Source organism: Brachycentrus maculatus, unplaced genomic scaffold (genome assembly GCF_059751285.1).
Source record: "Brachycentrus maculatus isolate JH-2025_06_01 unplaced genomic scaffold, ASM5975128v1 h1tg000322l, whole genome shotgun sequence".
Classification (NCBI taxonomy): domain Eukaryota; kingdom Metazoa; phylum Arthropoda; class Insecta; order Trichoptera; family Brachycentridae; genus Brachycentrus; species Brachycentrus maculatus.
The window spans coordinates 1,011,399-1,031,144 of record NW_028281071.1 but is presented as its reverse complement, the minus strand read 5'-3'; the positions used below and the strand labels follow the sequence as shown (position 1 = coordinate 1,031,144).

The 19,746-nt window shown below is 31.1% G+C and overlaps 1 protein-coding gene across 1 annotated transcript; it reads left to right on the top strand.

Moving 5' to 3' along the window:
* The first annotated feature begins 338 nt into the window (after positions 1 to 338).
* lovit (loss of visual transmission) lies at positions 339 to 19,542 on the top strand. The gene is made up of 10 exons (XM_088268389.1): positions 339 to 397; positions 11,129 to 11,348; positions 11,729 to 11,991; positions 13,124 to 13,420; positions 13,844 to 13,945; positions 14,024 to 14,271; positions 14,959 to 15,240; positions 16,074 to 16,204; positions 17,397 to 17,571; positions 18,335 to 19,542. Exons 2-10 carry the CDS (start codon positions 11,137 to 11,139, stop codon positions 18,563 to 18,565), a joined length of 1,941 nt encoding a protein of 646 aa, XP_088124515.1. The 5' UTR covers positions 339 to 397; positions 11,129 to 11,136; the 3' UTR covers positions 18,566 to 19,542.
* The last annotated feature ends 204 nt before the right edge of the window (positions 19,543 to 19,746 follow it).

Below are 19,746 nucleotides of genomic sequence, written 5' to 3'. Positions count from 1 at the left end.
ATAGATAACAATAAATACACAATGTGTAGATATTTTTCACGAGATTTTATGTAATATTTTGGCGTCGCGTACCTTACATTAGAATTAGCAGTAAAATCACACATCGTTATCTCCATTTTAATATTTACTTCACAATATTATACCAAAGACACGCAAACCTGTCCATCTGAGAGGCTTTGCGAGACATTCAGCAGTAAATTTTCTTTACGTGACATGTTGATTCTTACGAAAATAGATACTTGCGTACCTACCGTTTCATATTTTTATAAAGGTATCTCATTTTTTTTATCAAAAGTAAATAAATCTAAAAATCCAGTATGTTCTGCATTCGCCATTCCACGGTTGTCACGTCGTATGGGTGTGCTATAACGGGGTAGGACAATAACTCACCCTAAATGTAAGTTTACTTTTATTTAAAACATTTTTGGGAGTATCCAAATCATTATTCACAAATCTGGGTTTCTTCACTCAGGAGTTATTTTACATTTTTGATATTTCGTTATGTTGAAGTCCGGGTATTTACATGGTTTATGACCTGTTTGTTATAGGCTGGTAAAATTATCACCTTTCATACATTCACCATTCTGCCCATGATATGAGTGACAACTACACTTTTCGTTTTTTTAAACCAATACATATATCATTAATCTCATGACGCTTTATGATTGTGTTCACGGGAGCCATCTGTGGTTGGTTTAAGAAAGCTTTTATTTTAGTTCCAAAAATTGAGTAGTCCCGTAGGACTTAAGTGCCCTGGAAACCGTCAGTAAAATTGTCAATGTTTAATAATTACCATTTATTGATTTTTAATGATTTTTAAATGATTATGATTATGAATGACGTAAATATTGATATTTTAAGTAATTTACTGAAGATTTCTTCGTAACGTTCAGTAAACATAAATTTAAAAATAAGACTTTACCTGGCAGAAACATTCTCTCACTGAGTGACTGCCAATTAAAATTATAAAACAAAAAAAACAAAAACATTTAATGTAATTGATTTTTTTCATAAAACTTCGTTTTTGTATTTTAAAAACAAGTTTATCTTTCAAATAAATATATGACTTTGAATAGAAAAGGGCAATTAAAAGATACTTACTTATAACCCTTATCCGCACCCAATGGTGCATAGGGCACTGCATCGAATTGACGCAGTGTTATCTTGATCATTACTTACATGAAGGCAAGATCAAGGCCATCAGTCTGGCGCTTAAAAGATAGAGAGTGTATAAAAAAATCTACAATATAAAATTTCAAAATATGTATATATTTTTTAAACTGTGCCTTGAGACACGTCCGGCTTCTTGCTCAGCCTATTGATTTCTGAATTGCATGTCTGCGAGCTCCACCTTAAATAATTTTTATTTTATTTTCAAAACAAATATTTGACAGTTTTTGAACAAGTGATATACTTAAGCCTGTATACGGCAGCCATGGTGTCGATACATGCGTTTCGTCGTGTACGTATTCCTTCATTGGAAGATACCCCTATGTGTGGTGTGTGCGTGGGGTGAGACCCAATGAGAAAGTAAATACTCGGCACAAATCGATGTTCGTGAGATGGAGATAAACAGAATTCATGATTGCGTATTATTGGGAAAAAAAATGTTTACTTATATTTCGTTAACCCTTCGGGAAGTAGGGAATACATACACTATGTAGAGTCTAGTGACTAGACTGTCCCTTATGTTTCAACTTGATTATTTTTAAATGCATTGAAATCACCTCCTTTGAAATAAAATCGTAAAAAGTGCCATACTCGCATACACAGAATTCAATCAGCAGCCGACCGCCGGAGACGTAACATCCCTTCAGGCACGATTTTTCAAAGAATTTACATTGGATTTTTATTTTATTTTTTTAGACCTTTTTTTCTTTAATTAGCTAATATTACACTAATATAAACTATTATTTACAGTTAAGTAACATCATATATATATATATATATATATATATATATATATATATATATATATATATATATATATATATATATATATATATATATATATATATATATATATATATATATATATATATATATATATATATATATATATATATATATATATTTACATCTTCTTAGAGTAAGAAAAACATTTAGTTTTAAATTTTTTCTGATTTTTTTTTCATTCTTCATACATTCAGGCATCTCATCATACATTTTCAAACCCTAATACATTAAACAATTTTGTGACTTGGTTTTTTATTATAAACATTTATATATAAATTTATATTTGAAGAAAAAATATTTTAATATATTTTTCAAACTCCTTACCTCTCAATAACTCTTTTCTTTACAAAACCGTATTATTATTTCTATGAAAAACAATTTTTTTGATACAAAAACGGTGTTTTAAGAAAAAAATCAATTACTTAAAATGTTACAAAGATTAAAGGAAAATAAAGTTGGGACTTATCGGATACTGGAACCTAAGGATTTAAGAGACTTCTAGGATTATTTTTTGCTAAGATTTCGAACCACTGAAATCCTTATGGTGCAATTTTTCATGTCCGTGTCTAATATTTCCCGCGATATAACTAAGGACTGTGGTTTGTAAATATGGTCCCATCTACAAAATAAAAACATAATTAGATAAAGTAGGTAGAAAAAAGTGTTGTTACTTTTATTGTGGGATGATAAATAAAAAGATCTATAGGTGAATCACTAATAGATGTCTCTAAAAAGGGTCTAGTGATTCAACGTTTCGAAATTGGTTCATATACATATATGGAACTTCCAAGAATTTGAGTGGTGTGGTTGTCAATAATGGGTAGAATTGGTGAACGTTACACGTGTGTAAAGTGATCACTTAAACCAGCCAATGACGGTTGTCAGCCCCGTAAATGCCCAGTCTTTCATATTCTTCATCATCTTTCCTCATCGGTCTAAGAGACCACGATGACCCTAACTCGCATTTAACGACATAGTCAGTTCTTACATTAGACCCATGAAATAATGTTGTCTTTAAATATTTTTATCCATTTAAGAATTTTTTGACATCGAAAAAATGGAATTATAAATGACAGTTTATTTATATTCTTATAAGGGCGTATAATGAATATCACGTTCAATGTCACAGTTATAATATCATATTTGTATAGTTTACACGGGCTTCTTTTGTACCTACTGGGTACGGTAATAATGCGACGTCACACACTTTTACCTCGCCATTGAAGGGTTAAATCAAGGCAAAGTGCAAGGGACGCGTTGCAACACACCGGGCGGTCAAGGGTTAAGAGGCTTCGACGGGTTATACGTATTATTAGATTTACTGACGTTGCTTGTTGCACATTGCCACGTAAGGTCATAGACCTTGAAACACTAATTTGTCATTTATAAAATACTAGCTGTGGCTCAGTCTGGTTAAATGGAAAAGAAAGAAAAATCATTGCTCATATTTTTATAAATATTTTTTTGATTTGGCGTTTAATTTGTAGAACGCAAGTGTATCAAGTAGCTTGATAAAATGCCCTAACGCGGCGAAACAATTGTCACGACGAATTTTAATTTTTATATATATATTTTTTAAATAAAATAGATAACTTATTAGACCCATAAAATCATAAATAATTTTATAATGAATCAACGAAGATACTGAACGCAATAATGCTATCGAAAACATTGAGTGTGCTGACGGTAAATGACAAGAAACACGCTGTCCTTAAGAGCAGTGATTAATATTACGTGTGTGTCACTTTTACTTTCAACAGATGGCGCTGCCATTGAGGTAAAAACGTTTTACAAATCAATTTGTTTTTACTTGACATGGTATATAAAAACGTATTTAAATGCGATGTTGTATCAAAATTTTAAATTTTTGACGAATAGTTTTAAAAATTTGATACTGAGGATATCGTGAGGTGGGGACGACAGCGAAGGCGATACTGGAATGAGCATATAAACAGTATGTCAAAAGACAGACTTCCACGTAAACTTCCTTCCCTCCAAGGAAACCCTGAAGGACGCAGACCCCCAGACAGACCTTCAAAAAGGTGGAAAAATAGCAGTCAACATCCCAAGAGCGACAGGCGGAGGCACAAACAGATCCTTAGGATCTGAAGAAGAAGAAAATGAATAGTTAAACATTTTGAAAACCTTTGGATATTTAAGATTTTGAACAAATGAAAATTGTTATATATGTAGATAATGATACATTTATTCACTTCAGTGTAGTGGAAATCGTTTATATTATATATTGAAAAAAAAAGTGTTATAAATTAATAAAATGCAAGACATTTATAAAAATGTGATTTGATCTATTATATGTAGTGATAAATCACTCTTATTTTTTTATATTTATCGTAAATCAAGTAAGCATGTTGCCTTCATCAGATTAATAGTTATTATCACAGTGATGTAAAAGAATTGGAAAAACCAAATAATTTGTGGAATTTTCGCGGATGATATTTTTTTCACATTATCGTGTAAAAATATTGTTTTTTATATGTTTAATAATTGTCGGATGATATCAGAGTGACGATTTGTATTAAATCTTTGCACACTTTAAATACCAGCTCATTAAATCATATTAGTCATTTGTAATTTCTATGTACTCAACGTTGCAAAGATTAAAGAAAAACACTTGTTTTTTACCACTTGAGTTTTATTATAGACTACATGTTTCAGAAGTTAAACTTCCATCATTCAGGTCTATATAATAACTGAATGATGGAAGTTTAACTTCTGAAACATGTAGTCTATAATAAAACTCACATGGTAAAAAACAAGTGTTTTTCTTTAATCTTTGTAACATGTCTTACCACAAAGTTAATGCCGAAACAATAAATAAAATACTCAACGTTGCATATGAATAGGCGCATATTTTTTCTCTATAAATAAAAATAAAAATATTCTCTTACCCTTTCAATACGATTTTTTTTATTTCAATAATTCATGTAATATTTATAGCACAAAATATTTATTGCGAATTTAGTACGACGGGAAGAACAAATATTAAAATAAATGATCACATTATTTATCGATTATTTCAAAATAATAATTCAAAATAATTATTTCAAAATAATAATAATTCAAAATATTAATTAAAATAGTCTTAATAATATTGGTGAGTGGGTCGTATGTGTCCCAACAGTATTTAATACTAAAATAGTAGTAATTATAGTAAAATAGTGGGGCATATAAAATATATGTTGAACTAAAAAGAAAAAAAGACAGGTTTGGACTAGTTTACGAGCATGACCATACAGTACTAAAATCCCAGATCCCAATGCATTTGTAAGCAATTAAATTATTTTATTAATTATTAGAAATTCTCTGGGACGATATGCCCCTACAGTATTGAAAGGGTTAAATATTCTAAATATCCTTAAGAAATTCACCGATTGCATTGAAATTTCGGTACAACGCAAATACGTGCGTATTTTTTATATACACACACTTGTTACAAATATTTTTTACTGTGATAGTTAAACACGAGTTTTTTAAGCAGTTTTTTGACACAATGGCAGCCCCGTCTGTTGAACATAACAGCCACATACGCAATACTAAACATTACCTATGGCTGATAGCGTGCTTCTTGATTACTGCTGTCACTTACTGATTCAGCATTATAAATATTTTCGATTGCATCGTTGTTTCATACATTTATCATACATATTTGCATTGCTTCTCAAGGATTTTGAAATTAAACAAATTAGAAATGTGTGTTTTCAATTTTCTTTATTTTCTATTAAACTACAGCAACTCGTGCTTGGGTATATGTAGCAAATATAATCATATTTTCTTTCCATTTTGTGAATGAAGAAATTCCATTAAAAGCACCCATTTAGAATGAAAAATCTGGCTGAGAGTTAATTTATCAGCGCTAAAGAAAACCAGATGATGTTCATTTAGAAAATACTTAGCGTACCATTTAATATATTTCCCTTCGGACATTATTGTGACGCAATTCGTGATAAATTCCTTTTTATGACCATTTGCGAGCTTCTAAACAAGCAATTATTTCCAACAAACCAATATTAAATTATCATTCTTCGGATCAATTGCAAAAATACCTTAAAGTAACGCATTGTATAAAATCAGGAATGGATTTTCGTCACGATGTTGGTTTAGTGGCTAATAAAGTAATATGTAAAATCACAAGACTACCCATGTACCAAAATGATAAATTGTGTATCAATGTTCTACGTTATAAAGGACTGACATTTTAATAATTGAGTTCAAAATTAAAATAAAACAGTTCATGTTAGAATAGGTCTCATTATTTAAATTACTTGCACATAAGGGCAGTAACGAAGTTAATCCGCAAGCAACAGAGCGAAAATTCATTGAGTTTTTTTTTAGAAACTAGAAATGTGTAGGGTGACACAAAATTGGCAGATGAAAATATATTTTTTAAAACGAAATTCTGGTGATTATAATTTTTAATGAAAAATGCAAATATATGTTTGACATGCAATTTAAAATCGTGAAAATAAACTATTGTTTTTTTCGTTTGTGATCGTTAGAGAGCGTCGTTAATAGTCTTAATCTAGGTATCAAGGACTCCAACCAAGTATTGAGGAAGTCAATAGTAACTTTTTCTTATACCTGGATTCTTCATTAGATTTTTCTAAAATGTGAGCACAATACGTCGTATAGTTTATTTTCAGCAGCAGTTTGAAAAAGGCAGGTGGGTTTAATTTTCGCAACTCATCTTCTTTTTTAAATTAAAAAGCTTAATCACGCCATCCATAAATAACCTATTAAAAACTGCACATTTTTCATTAAAATTAGAGTTTGTTAGATCAAAGTCCACCATAATGACAAAAGCAAACATCCTGTCATTTTGTGCTTATATTTTCGGTAAAAACACCAATGAAGAAATCTATCACAAGAAAATGGCTATTTTCACTGGGGAGAAAATCGTTTTTCATTTAAACTTCACAAATTGTTTGTTTATATCATCAAAAATAAGAAATTTTAAAGTTCATGCCTTTTCAGATTTCAAAAAGAACTGTACTGGTTGTATTGTAATTTATTTTACAAGATTCCGACCACACATACAAACGAAAGAGTTTATGCTTAATAAAAGCCTTCCTCATCCCAACATAGATGTCTCTAGAAACTTTCGCACACTGTGTTTCGAGGTTGATCAATATATCTAGAAGTTTCAAGAATTTGAGTAATGTGGTTGTCAATTATGGGTAGAATTGGTGAATTTTATACTGTGTAAAGTGATCACTTAAACCAGACTATGATAGTCGTAAGCCCTGTAAATGCCCAGACTTCCTACATTATTTATGTCGAGATGGCCAAAATAATGTTATTTATTTTCTTATAAAAATAAGCGTGACAAAAGCTCATGGCTGTACTTACCTATAAATATCACTTATACAGGCTTTTTGAAATCCACCTGTATAAAGTCTATTCTATACTCGATAATCCTAATTACTTATTGCATTATCATATCGTCTCAATAGTATTTTTTTGTAATACCGCGTATATGTAAAGTACCCATAGATACTACGTTATAAGGCTATAGGGTGAATTGTATAAGTACCTACTACATATACTCGTATTACATCGCGTAGACATGGAAGCCAACAGGTTTTCCGGCAAGTAGGGGATGTTTCGATTTTCTTTCAGTACCCCTAACGAATTCGTTGAGATAGGAAGTGTACTCTTCAAACTTAGTTACGCTATAAACAGTTTTTATGTTCTAAGTCAAAAGAATAATAACAATTTAATATTAAATTATTTTAGTGGCGAATTATTTTAACAGTTTTTTTGGAGACTAAGATTTGAGAGAGGTAAGATAAATTAATTTTATATTTAAATAAAAATACTCTTTCATGCTTTTAATTTCTTTGTACTTTTGGAATATTGTTTGTTTGTTTGTTTTTTTTTTGTTTTATTTGTTCGGGAAATGTACAGCTTTACATTTTAAAAAATATAATAAAAAATAGTTACATTAACAATAATAGCATTACATTACATTAACAAAAATAGTTACGTTAATAAAAATAAAGCCAATTAAATAATTCCACATTTATGTAATAATAACGATTAAAACACTAAGAGATAGAATAATTACTCTTTTAAATAATCAAAAGATATGACAGTTAAAAATAATCAAAATATATATTTTTTAAATTTTTTATGGTCAGATAAAAACTTTAAATTTGATTAAAGCTTTTAAAATACTTATCCTCTTAATAAAAATTGTCTTTTGCGTTTTCCATCAATCGATTCAGTACCAATTATTATATTCGCGTTTGAATACATAGATTTTTTAAATTTAAAATATTCAATTTACCTATCTGCTTATTTTAATAAATAAATATTTTTTTAAGTAGTTATCGAATAAATTAAAATATGTAATAATTATTTGCAGTCTTAAGTTAATCATTTTAAGTGTGCCTTCATTATAATAAAAGTTATGCTAGAAACATGATTTTTACAGTAGATTAACTTTTTAATCCGCGCAAAAATCGTTAAAGCATTATGCTTTAACGATTAATAATAATTTTGGAAACTACAGAGCAATTTCAGTGAAATATTTACATACTATCTAACTAACATATGCATAGTTTTTATATTACATTTTACGTTATTTCTTGTTACAGCTTTTAATGTTATTTGAGAAATAAAGAAGGAATTTTGCTAATTTTAGATTAAAAAATTTTCGGGAAATCATTTTTATTGAAATGATACGTTTTACAAAAATTTACAGTATTCTTCAGATTTAGTCCAAACGATCATCCTGTAGTATAAAAATAAATAATTGAATAAAAATAATTAATAATAATTTTGGACAGTTTATATCGTACCTTTTTCGTCAAATAATACCTTAAGGGTGTTTAAACAGTGTGTTTAAACACTTTATAGTTCTACTATGATATTGTCAATTTATGGAATTAATGAATATTGAATCTTTTTTTTTTAAAACTCACATACATACTTAAATATATATTACCTTCGACAGAAATGGTATTGAACGATTATAGTGCACCTTAGATTATTCCAAGCTCCTATGAGCACATCGTGATTTGAAATAAAGGACCGTTTTGTATGAAAACCACCTATGTGGGTACCTTGTATCCACGTTTCTACGTTCGTGTCAAAATTGTCAACCTCGCACCCTTATAAAATGTCAAAGTCAAGCGTTTAATTAAAATGAACATTTTATAATGTAATAAAATATTGATATTGAATTTACATAGGAAACCCCATACTCATTTATGTATTCGTGTATGTATGATATGCACAGTATGTAATTTACGAAGTCAAAATGATCCCGTAGTTTATTTTTTTTTTAAATAACACTTGAATATACCACTTATTGAGTTTTATTTATATATACGACTAGTTTCGAAAACTTACAGATGTTTTCATCTTCTGGTAAAAATTAAAACATCTGTATGTTTTCGAAACTAGTCGTAAATATAAATAAAACTCAATAAATGGTATTATCAAGTGTTTATTTATTTTTTTAATAGTCTACATGTCATTCCATAAAGTTAATGCCGAATCAATAAATAATATCTCTTCATTTTTTTAGTTTCATTGATTGAATTGGCAGTCACTTTGTAGTAATATCTCTTCTTCTCCGTCTTATTCCTCATTGCTGAGGGTTGTGACCCTTGCAGAAGCAATGACTCTTCTCCAGTTATCCCTTGACTACGCTGCACGTAGCGCTCCAACCACTAAGGTGCCTGCTGCTGCCTTAAATGATCGGTCCATCGTGTGGGGATCTTCCTCTCCCTCTCTTTCCCTCCAGGCTACCGATCACAACTAGTCGTTCCAGGCTATCCTCGTTGCCACGCACAACGTGTCCAATGAACTGGAGAATCCGTCGGGTACAGATATTGGCCAGAGTCAAGCCATCCAAGCGTAGTTCTAAAGTTCTCTGATAAATAAATATCATCCATTGATGGAACACAGGCAGCTTTTGACTCAGAGAAGTTTAATTCATTTGACAAATTTTGTGGGAATCCCATTACCTACATACATCGCTTTATCCATTCTTAGCATTTAATCTTTTGCATTTCCATGGCTTCCTTTTCAGCACCTACATAAAAAATAAAGAAGTATATTTCTATTGTAATATTGTCTCGTAATCGACAATCAAATGGATCAAATGGTTTTTAATTTAAGTTTTACTTGGTAAATTCCACGTTTGTTTCAAAATTTTCACGTTTAACATTTTTCTCGTATCAATTATATTATATTTCGTATATTACTCCTGTGTTGTGTTTTTGAAACTTGCTTCTTTAGCTTTAGAATATCCCTCACTCCTTTCAAGAACGTCATAAATCAAAAATCGTCAATTTTCAGCTGTGCATGTTTTCGGAATGCCCAGAAAATGTAATATATCCCAGTAAAAGAGGCATATTTTTACTTAATATTTACCCCCTACAAGGCAGAAAGTGTTGTTTTTGCATTTTGAAGAAAAGGTATTGTTCAATCATTTTTTTAAATATACTAAATATTTTTCAAATGGAGAAAACACCTTCAGATTTTACCTAAAAAGATCTGTTGCACAGTAAAAAGTTCAATAAGTGGCTTGATATTTATTTTTAATACATTGTACTATATTTTTAAACTTTAAAAACGTTCTCCTGAAAAAATCAAGTTTTTTGATTTATGACGTTCTTGAAAGGAGTGAGCGATATGCTAATTCATTACCAAATATTCCTTTACGTCCTCTTATCCAATCCAGCCGTACAGTTTGATTTCTTGCCTCTATTTTTTTTAATCAATGGTTTTTTCTCACGATGTTTTTTAGAAATTTATTAGCTAATAAATTCACATGAAAAATCACAATACTATCGATAACATTCTTATTGAAATATGTAGATAATTAATGGAGATATGAAGATTTTAACTTAAGATATTTTAATAAAACGGACACCGCTATACGTCATCAAATTTTACCTCATCGGGTGTGTTATGGGACACATCCCTTTATGTATTTGCTTTAGAGAGCTGTAATAGTAGTAGTGTGGATACGTTTCTGTAACGTCATTCTTTGCTAACTTACAAAAATAACGTATTTACGAAGGCGAATTTTGTAAAAGAAAATGATGAATGAAAAAATTGATTAAGTGATGTAGGTACTACCAAGTGGTACGCGAGCCAAAAAAGGTTGAGAAACGCTGTGTTAAATGAAGGGATTTAGTTTTAGCTATGGTGGACAAGTTGCACGAATATGAGGGGTGGGCGGGCCGCGCGCACGCGTGGCGCGAGAGCACGCGCGAGCACTGGCGCGAGATGAAGCCGCACTGCCTAACCCTTCAGGGAATTCGCGATAGGTTGAGGGGTCGACCACAGCCCCCGGAAAACATATCGGATGGAGAAAACGGAGCGAACGCGAATAATGACTATTTCCACATATACAGGTAAGAGAAAACATTTTTTCATTAATTGAATGAGCAGTTACTTTGTGGTAAAATCTATCCATGTGTCTGAAAAAGTTCTCCGAAGCGGGATTCTTCTACACCTTTAGCAAAGTTTCTTGCATATTTTAGATTTTTCTATGTATTTAATGTATACGCTTTAAATTTTTTTAGTTTGTAATTTATATGTATATATTTCGTCCGCCTCCGTAGTGTAATGGTCAGCGCCCTCGGCTACCGTTCTGGAGGTCCCGAGTTCAACACGTCTCATAAAAAAATCAACACGTCTGACCCCTAGCGTGGCTAGTTGCGTCCTGTAAATGTGGATTTGAGATCTCACCCTTAATGTTTGTTATTTAAAATATTCCTATGTTTTATTCTAGAAAGAAAAGCAGAAAAGAGCTCGTACGAATCTCCGCTGCTGTGATGGGTATAGAGTTTTCCTACGCTGGAGAAACTGCCTTTGTGTCACCAACGCTACTGAAGATAGGAGTGGCCCACCAACACATGACCCTGGTGTGGGCCCTTTCACCTCTAGTCGGGTTCTTCCTGACTCCCATTCTGGGATCTCTGAGTGACAGATGCAGATCTGTGTTCGGAAGGAGAAGGCCATTCATTGTTCTCCTGTCCGTCGGGGTACTACTAGGTAAGGTCAGGTTAGGGTAACTTAGGTTGGATTATGATCCAGTGCATCCCGCAATTGTGTATATACCAGCATAGTCTGGCAAGCTCTGGCATTCTAGATTTGTCTCTCTTAGAAACCAGTCACTCACTTAGAGCTACTTAATAACTTACATAAAGAATAAACCAAAGTCAAAGAACCAGGAATCTTTTACTGATAATCTTCCACCACCTAACCACACAACAGATAACAAGAACTATTAGTTGATATGCGTGTCGCTCATTCTTTTCAAGAACGTCATATATCAAAAATCGACAATTTTCAGTTGTGCATGTCTTCGGAATGCCCAGAAAATGTACTTCATCCCAGCAAAAGAGGCATATTTTTAACTTAATATTTACCCGCTACAGGGCAGAAAGTGTTGTTTTTGCATTTTGAAGAAAAGGTATTGTTTTATTATTTTTTTAAATATACTAAATATTTTTCAAATGGAGAAGAAACCTTCAGGTTTTACCTTAGAAGATCTGTTGCACTGTGAAAAGTTCAATAAATGGTTTGATATTTATTTTTAATACATTGTATTATATTTTTAAACTTTAAAAACGTTCTCATGAAAATTCAAGTTTTTTTATTTATGACGTTCTTGAAAGGAGTGAGCCATGTATGTAGCTTAGACATCTATGAAGCCTGGGGTTATATTCAACATTAGGTATAAAATGCATTACTGATGTCAAAATACCATAGATGATCTAGTCTGCCTCCCTGCATAGCGGTTAAAGCGTTTCGCTGCAGGACTTGAGATCCCGGGTTCAATTCCCAGGGGAGTTAAAATAAATTGTCACACATTGTTCGATGCATTCCACATAATTTTCAAACACAGCATGTGAAACTTAATCTAAATTGGTGGTTTTTAATTTATATGAGTACCATAGAACGGGGCTACTTGATATCATGACAAAAGTGTCACCTGTCAGGGAAATAATGAATCATGCCGATACATTCATTATTGTAGACCAAATACAGATCTAAATATTTTTTTGTACTGGGCTCAAATAACACATCAAAGTTCAAGTAGCCCCGTTCTACGGTACCGCAAGAAAAAATCTCTGAATATATTTGTTTTATCATTTCAAAGCATTTTCCTGATTTTTTATAGGATTGCTATTGGTTCCTAATGGAGAAGATATTGGCTATGCTATGGGAGATTACTATCCGTACGATGACAATACTTCTCAATTACTTCTGCCTGTCCTCCCTCACAGAATTTCAGCTAATAAATTTGAAACATTAGATGCTAATCTAACCAGTATATTGGAGTCAGATGAACCAATTCCTATTACTCCTCATCCTTGGGGTGTGTTCTTTACTATACTAGGAACGGTATTATTGGACTTTGATGCAGACGCTTGCCAAAGCCCATCAAGGGCTTATCTTTTGGATGTAACATTACCAGGTAGGAGAAATTGACACCATTATACATGTGTATACAACTAACTTTTGTCACTTTACAGAGATGATTTAAAATCTCAAATGGCAAAAGTAATTCACTCTCAAATGCTACATAGTGTATGCAGCTGAATGATAGAACTTTAAATTCTATATTCGGGTATGCAATAACCAATGTAACTTTTATAGTTGCAAAAGTGGCTTAAAATGTTCTTTGTGACCATTTCGGCCACACAGTGCCGTTAAATCTTTCAATGTTTAAATCTCTATAGACAAATATTGGATTAGCCCACAAAAGGATGTTTTAAAGATCACTTTGACTATTGATAGGTAGAAAGCCCTACATTACATACACTTCCATATGGTCTTCCCATTTGAATAACTTAATCATCTCTATTGAGATATTGATAATTATTTATTGTTTTCCCAGAGGACCATGCTAGAGGACTTAGTACATTCACAATAATGGCAGGTTTAGGAGGATTCTTTGGATATGGTCTTGGAGGGATTAATTGGGATGCAACGGCAATAGGTAAAGTTAAGAAACATCTTCAATTATTTACCATAAGAATTTCAATAATATTTAACTAAAATAAATTCCTTTCTGTAGGTATATTATTTGGTGGACATGTTAGAGCTGTCTTTTCACTGATAACAATCATTTTTATAATCTGTGTGAGCTATACAATAACGAGTTTTAGTGAAATACCATTAGACATACTCGAAGATGATCTCCGCATTAAAGATATTATTCACATGTCAAACATTCAGAATGAGGAATCTCTGATTAATAAAAAAGATGAGGAAAAATCTTACGGTACCACAGTCTCAACTGATGGAGGAGTTCCGCCAACAAATGTAAGTGCTTTCATACAAATTCAATTCATTTCATTGGTTGAAATTATTTAAATAATATACTTTTTTTACATCAAAGTAGACATGGCTTATTCATGAAGGACAATTCAGTGATTGGATCCCAAGTTTTAGTGAATCTCATTCACAAATACTGACCCATTCACTAATTTATTCATTCAATAACTCATTAATTTAATGATATTTTTCAGATTTTATACGATTAGCTCTTCCCCCACCAATGTCAGATATTTCTGGACAAAGAGCTAGGTTTTATTATAACAAAATTTTCCCAATTACCTTTTTTTTCTTTTGTTGCTGTGGTGTATAAGATTCTCCCCCCTCGCCATTACAAAAGATCTATTTTCTAATTGATCCTGTCTTAATGACGATATAGACCCACGAGAAGTGATATAAACCAACTGATGGGGATCTTCTAAATGACTAGATCTTACCCACCCTACATCAAAGTTTTTCCAGACATTAATATAAGTGAATATGCTGTACCATTATGATGAAATCATTCATTAGTCTTATTTGCATAACTTTTGGTTGACTTCACACTTTTTCACACATAATTTTGGACAAAGCTAACAAGTTGTAAATGTTATAAGACTATGACTTAAATGTTATAAGACTAAGACATTTTAATTTATAAATACGATATTTTAAATCTTATTTTTATATTTCTAGACGAATCCATTTAGGAATCCTGAACTCCTCAAAGAAGAATATAAGGAGGCAGAAACTGAGCCTCAAACTAACTCAAATACTGATGAAACTAATGACATCAAACAAATAGAGATTGAAGTAGAACAGATTTCCTTGAAGCATTATCTAATGTCCATATTGATAATGCCATTTTCATTACGGATTGTATGCATTACTAACTTATTCTCCTGGATGGCGCATGTTTGTTACTCTTTATATTTCACTGACTTTGTAGGAGAAGCTGTTTTCTTGGGAAACCCAGCAGTGAGTATTTTAAATTTATTTTCTGTAATTGTCATTAAGTTAGTGTTAGATAACAAAACTGAAGTATAATTGAGTGGTATTTATAAAAAGTAGGACAATACATTTTTTACACATTCATCATAAACATGGATCATTCTTGAATGACAGGATCTTAATGACCCTTTTATTAACATTAAATGAGTGACTAGATACCAATTTAGAGTGAATTTTATTCACTAACAATTACCTGTTTTATGGTTTACTAAATAACAGATTCGTCGATATCTTGTGGATCCAGAAACTACAAATAAAAACATATTGATAGCCAAATATTCCATCGACCATAATATGACTTATCCAACGAAAGATCCATTGGATCATTTAAATGATACAGATCCACAGATACTGATCTTCTGGGTGAATGGATCTTTCTCACCTCTAATTCATAAGGCAAAAATGCTTTAAATTTCACAAAGAAATCACTAATAGAGTAAATAATTACAACAATATGAGGCAATTATATAGAAAAGATTAACTAGGTAGAGTTTGGTCAAGAATACAATAGTGGTTGTAAAATTATTACATTCAATAGGGAATCATTAATTTCCCGACTACAGACTCCAGCGGAGGTGACATCCAAAAGTCCCAAGTTTTAGTCCCAGCTGAGGAGTAGGCAGTTACATTATTTTAAGATATGATGATTTCAAATGTAGTAACAATTTCCTCCATTATTTAAGAAGTATATTTACAGCATTAAGAGTAGATTTTTAGAAACCTAACTGTAGAATAGAAAGTAAGATTATTGAAAATAAGGATTAATAATAAATGATAATACTATTCTTTTTATTACGCAGGCACCAGAGGGAAGCTCATCAAGAGATCTGTATGAAGAAGGAGTTAGATTTGGTTGCTGGGGAATGTCAATGTACTCACTTTCATGCGCTTGCTACTCACTAATTATTGAAAAACTGATAAAACGCTATGGGTATGCATGTAATCACGTATTACAGTTACATATTAATACAGCTTATTAATCAAAAACTGTTTATTCTGGTCTATTTCAATCCTCGAATATGGTAAATGGTTTAAAAAAATCAATCAGTTCTTAACTGTGACCTATCATTAGAAGATTATCCTTCAAATCTATAATATAATATTATATAAACCTTGGCACCTTCATTGTCATTGCTATATACCGCTTGCTAGGTCAACAATGTATGGCTTCCCTTCGGGTGTGACGGTGATTTAATATGAGGCATCGTCCACTAAGAACACAATATTATATTTTTTCAAACGCATAATCTACGTGGCTTTATACTTGCTGTAAGGTTAGTGAGTCAACTAAGTGAGTCTATTTACCTACAAGTTCAAGACAAAAATCGATTGATAGTAAGATAATAACTTTTTCTTTTTAAACTCAACATAGAAAATACCACTTATTATTTTACTATACTTTGACATAAGTTTCGATGATTGCATCATCTTTATCAATATTAAAGTGTTTGATAAAAATGTTAAGGGCATATATCACTCACTCCTTTCAAGAACGTCATAAATCAAAAAACTTGATTTTTCGGGAGAACGTTTTTAAAGTTTAAAAATATTTTACAATGCATTAAAAATAAATATCAAGCCACTTACTGAACTTTTTACCGTGTAACATATCTTTTAGGTAAAACCTGAAGGTTTTTTCTCCATTTGAAAAATATTTAGTATATTTAAAAAAAATAATTAAAAAATACCTTTTCTTCAAAATGCAAAAACAACACTTTCTGCCCTGTAGCGGGTAAATATTAAGTTAAAAATATGCCGCTTTTGCTGGGATATAGTACATTTTCTGAGCATTCCGAAAACATGCACAACTGAAAATTGACAATTTTTTATTTATGACGTTCTTCAAATGAGTGAGCGATATATAAAAATTAGAAGTATTTATCAAATAAAATGGATATATATTAACACAATGTTACTCTTGAATAAATTAATTAAATTCGAAACTTGTCTGTGATAAATATCACTTATTGACATTTTCAGGACATACATGACATTTATAAAAATACAGTAATTATCTTAAAATAATTAAATAATTAAAATAATTCTCTATGACCTACTTCAAGGATGAACATTATTATTTTGTTTTATTTTTAGTATTAATTTTCAAATGAAATAACTTTTAGGGCCAGAAAAGTTTATGTTGGAGGCTTATTGACTAACAGTTTAGGAATGATGCTCATGGCTTTGACTAAACACAAGGCTGGAGTTATAATATTTAGTTGGACCGCCGGAGTGATGTATTCAACTCTATTTACTATGCCATACCTACTTGTGGCACATTATCACGCACAAGGAAAAGTAAGTTTTCTAATCAAGTATGAATTTTCTGTAAGATGTTTATCTTCTTTTACAAATGAAAATGAGTAAAGTCCAAAGGGATGTTATACTAATGAAAAGTCATGGTATTAAAAGATTAATGACATTATATGTTCATACCTTTCCAAATTTTGACAGAAATCAAAAGTCCTGAATTACAAACCATTAATTTTTTAAACAAACGAAATACAGTCGAACCTTGATATAAGAGACTTAACATAAATGAAACCTATTTTAAAGAGATCTGGCTTAAAGTCCTGTTGATTTACCCTCTGTAAAAAAAAGCCCAGTCCAGGGTAATATTGAATAAATATTAGAGCGAAAAAAATCACTTATATTTATTTGACTCCCCCTGGGAATCGAACCCAGGACCTCCAATACGGTAGCACAGCGTGTTGATTAATACACTACGGAGGCGGACTGGTACCTGAAGTGGAAGGCTGATCACCTTTCCTTCATGTGTTAACTATCAATATACTCTGTGCACAATTGGGTGCGGATAACGGTTTAATAATAAAAAATTAAAAAAAATAAAGCATGGTTAAAATAGGGACCTCTTTATAAGAGAAAATGTCCCGGTCCCTTGAGCTCTCTTATATCCAGGTCCGACTGTATAATTACTTCTCCCTCATAGTGATTTTACTTTGGTTGAATTAAAAATGAACTCATCAATAATTATCACCATCTTAAAAGAAGACAAACATCCTCAGCTAATTGACCCAATAAATTAAATTCTCATTTTTAGTTTGAAGTAACCCCTGATGGAGAAGGAAGACATGGCACCCAACTCCGAGGGCTTGGAACCGATGTGGCTATAGTGAGCAGTATGGTCTTTTTGGCACAGTTTATACTGTCCATGTGCATGGGATCAATAGTTACATACTCTGGAACTACGACAGCTGTTGTATCGGTAGCAAGCTGCCTGGCTTTCTTCAGTGCCGTCGCTGCAACCCAGATCATGTATCTTGAGCTTTAAAATGACTTCAAACAGTCAGTCTTCACAAGTAACAATTTCTTTACCTATTTACAGTTGACTTAGATCTATGAAAACTTTAAAACATAAATTGAGACATAACCACTGATGAAGGAGTATGTCCGATCCTACTTTTTATGTATTATTTTAAAATGATATTTAGTCCTCAACTATTGCACATAATCGATTCCTGAAATGTGTACAAGAGTTGAGTTGTAGTAAAGTAGAGCGATGTAAAAATAAACACTGAAAAGCATTTTAAAAATATTAAATTAATAATATAGGCAATATTTGATATAGGTACATTTTGCAAATGTGTATTAGTATTTCGTGTTTTTATTGTGAATTCATTTCAAGATATGAAAATTATTTAATTTTCTTATACTACTTTAATTTTCTATTCTTGCTGTTTCTGAAACACACCACGATTTTTATCTATCTTTCATCATACGTGAGATATAAGCAATCTCATCATTGAGATGACATTCTTCCTTGGACATTTCTTCATTGGATAAAAGAAATCAAGATGCATGAAAGCTTTGTCCATATTTTTCTTCATTGATAGGTCCATTATTTGTTGATAGACTTTTAAAATATGATAGGTTTAATAATAATTCTTTATTCTGACACTAAGAGGTAGATGCAATACAAGTCTTTCATATTTTGATTGCAAATATACAAAATAATATATCGCATTTCTTGACATTATTTCTTTTTTAATTCAAGTACTGTTTTGTTCTAATAAAATTAACTACTAGACAGATTAAACACGCTGCAATATGATATAAAACGTCACCAAGAAGTGGTATCTAAATGATTTTGGAATATTTATATATCTTTTTTTTTAAACAATTTGTTCATTATAATAGCACAAATTATAATATGTATTGTATTTAATTTAGTGTAGATATTAGTAGATTAATTTTAATACTCATAGCAAAGAAAAAAAATATACATTTATGAGGTAGAGGATACGAAGGATATTTAATGCTTATGTAATTTAGGTAGATATATAATATTTTGATTATATATCTACCTATGATATGAATGTATTTAAAAATGTATGTAAATACAATAATTAATAAACTGCTTATACTGAAAGTTCGTAATAACATTATAAGTGACAATGAAACTACATAAGTTAGAGTAATACTCCATTAAATGATAATAAATTAATCACTATA

Excerpts from the sequence above, each read along its gene's own strand:
- lovit (XM_088268389.1), top strand. The coding sequence starts at position 11,137 with ATGGTGGACAAGTTGCACGAATATGAGGGGTGGGCGGGCCGCGCGCAC. Across the intron at positions 11,992-13,123 it reads GTCCGTCGGGGTACTACTAG|GATTGCTATTGGTTCCTAAT; the intron begins GTAAGGTCAGGT and ends GATTTTTTATAG. Across the intron at positions 16,205-17,396 it reads AAACTGATAAAACGCTATGG|GGCCAGAAAAGTTTATGTTG; the intron begins GTATGCATGTAA and ends AATAACTTTTAG.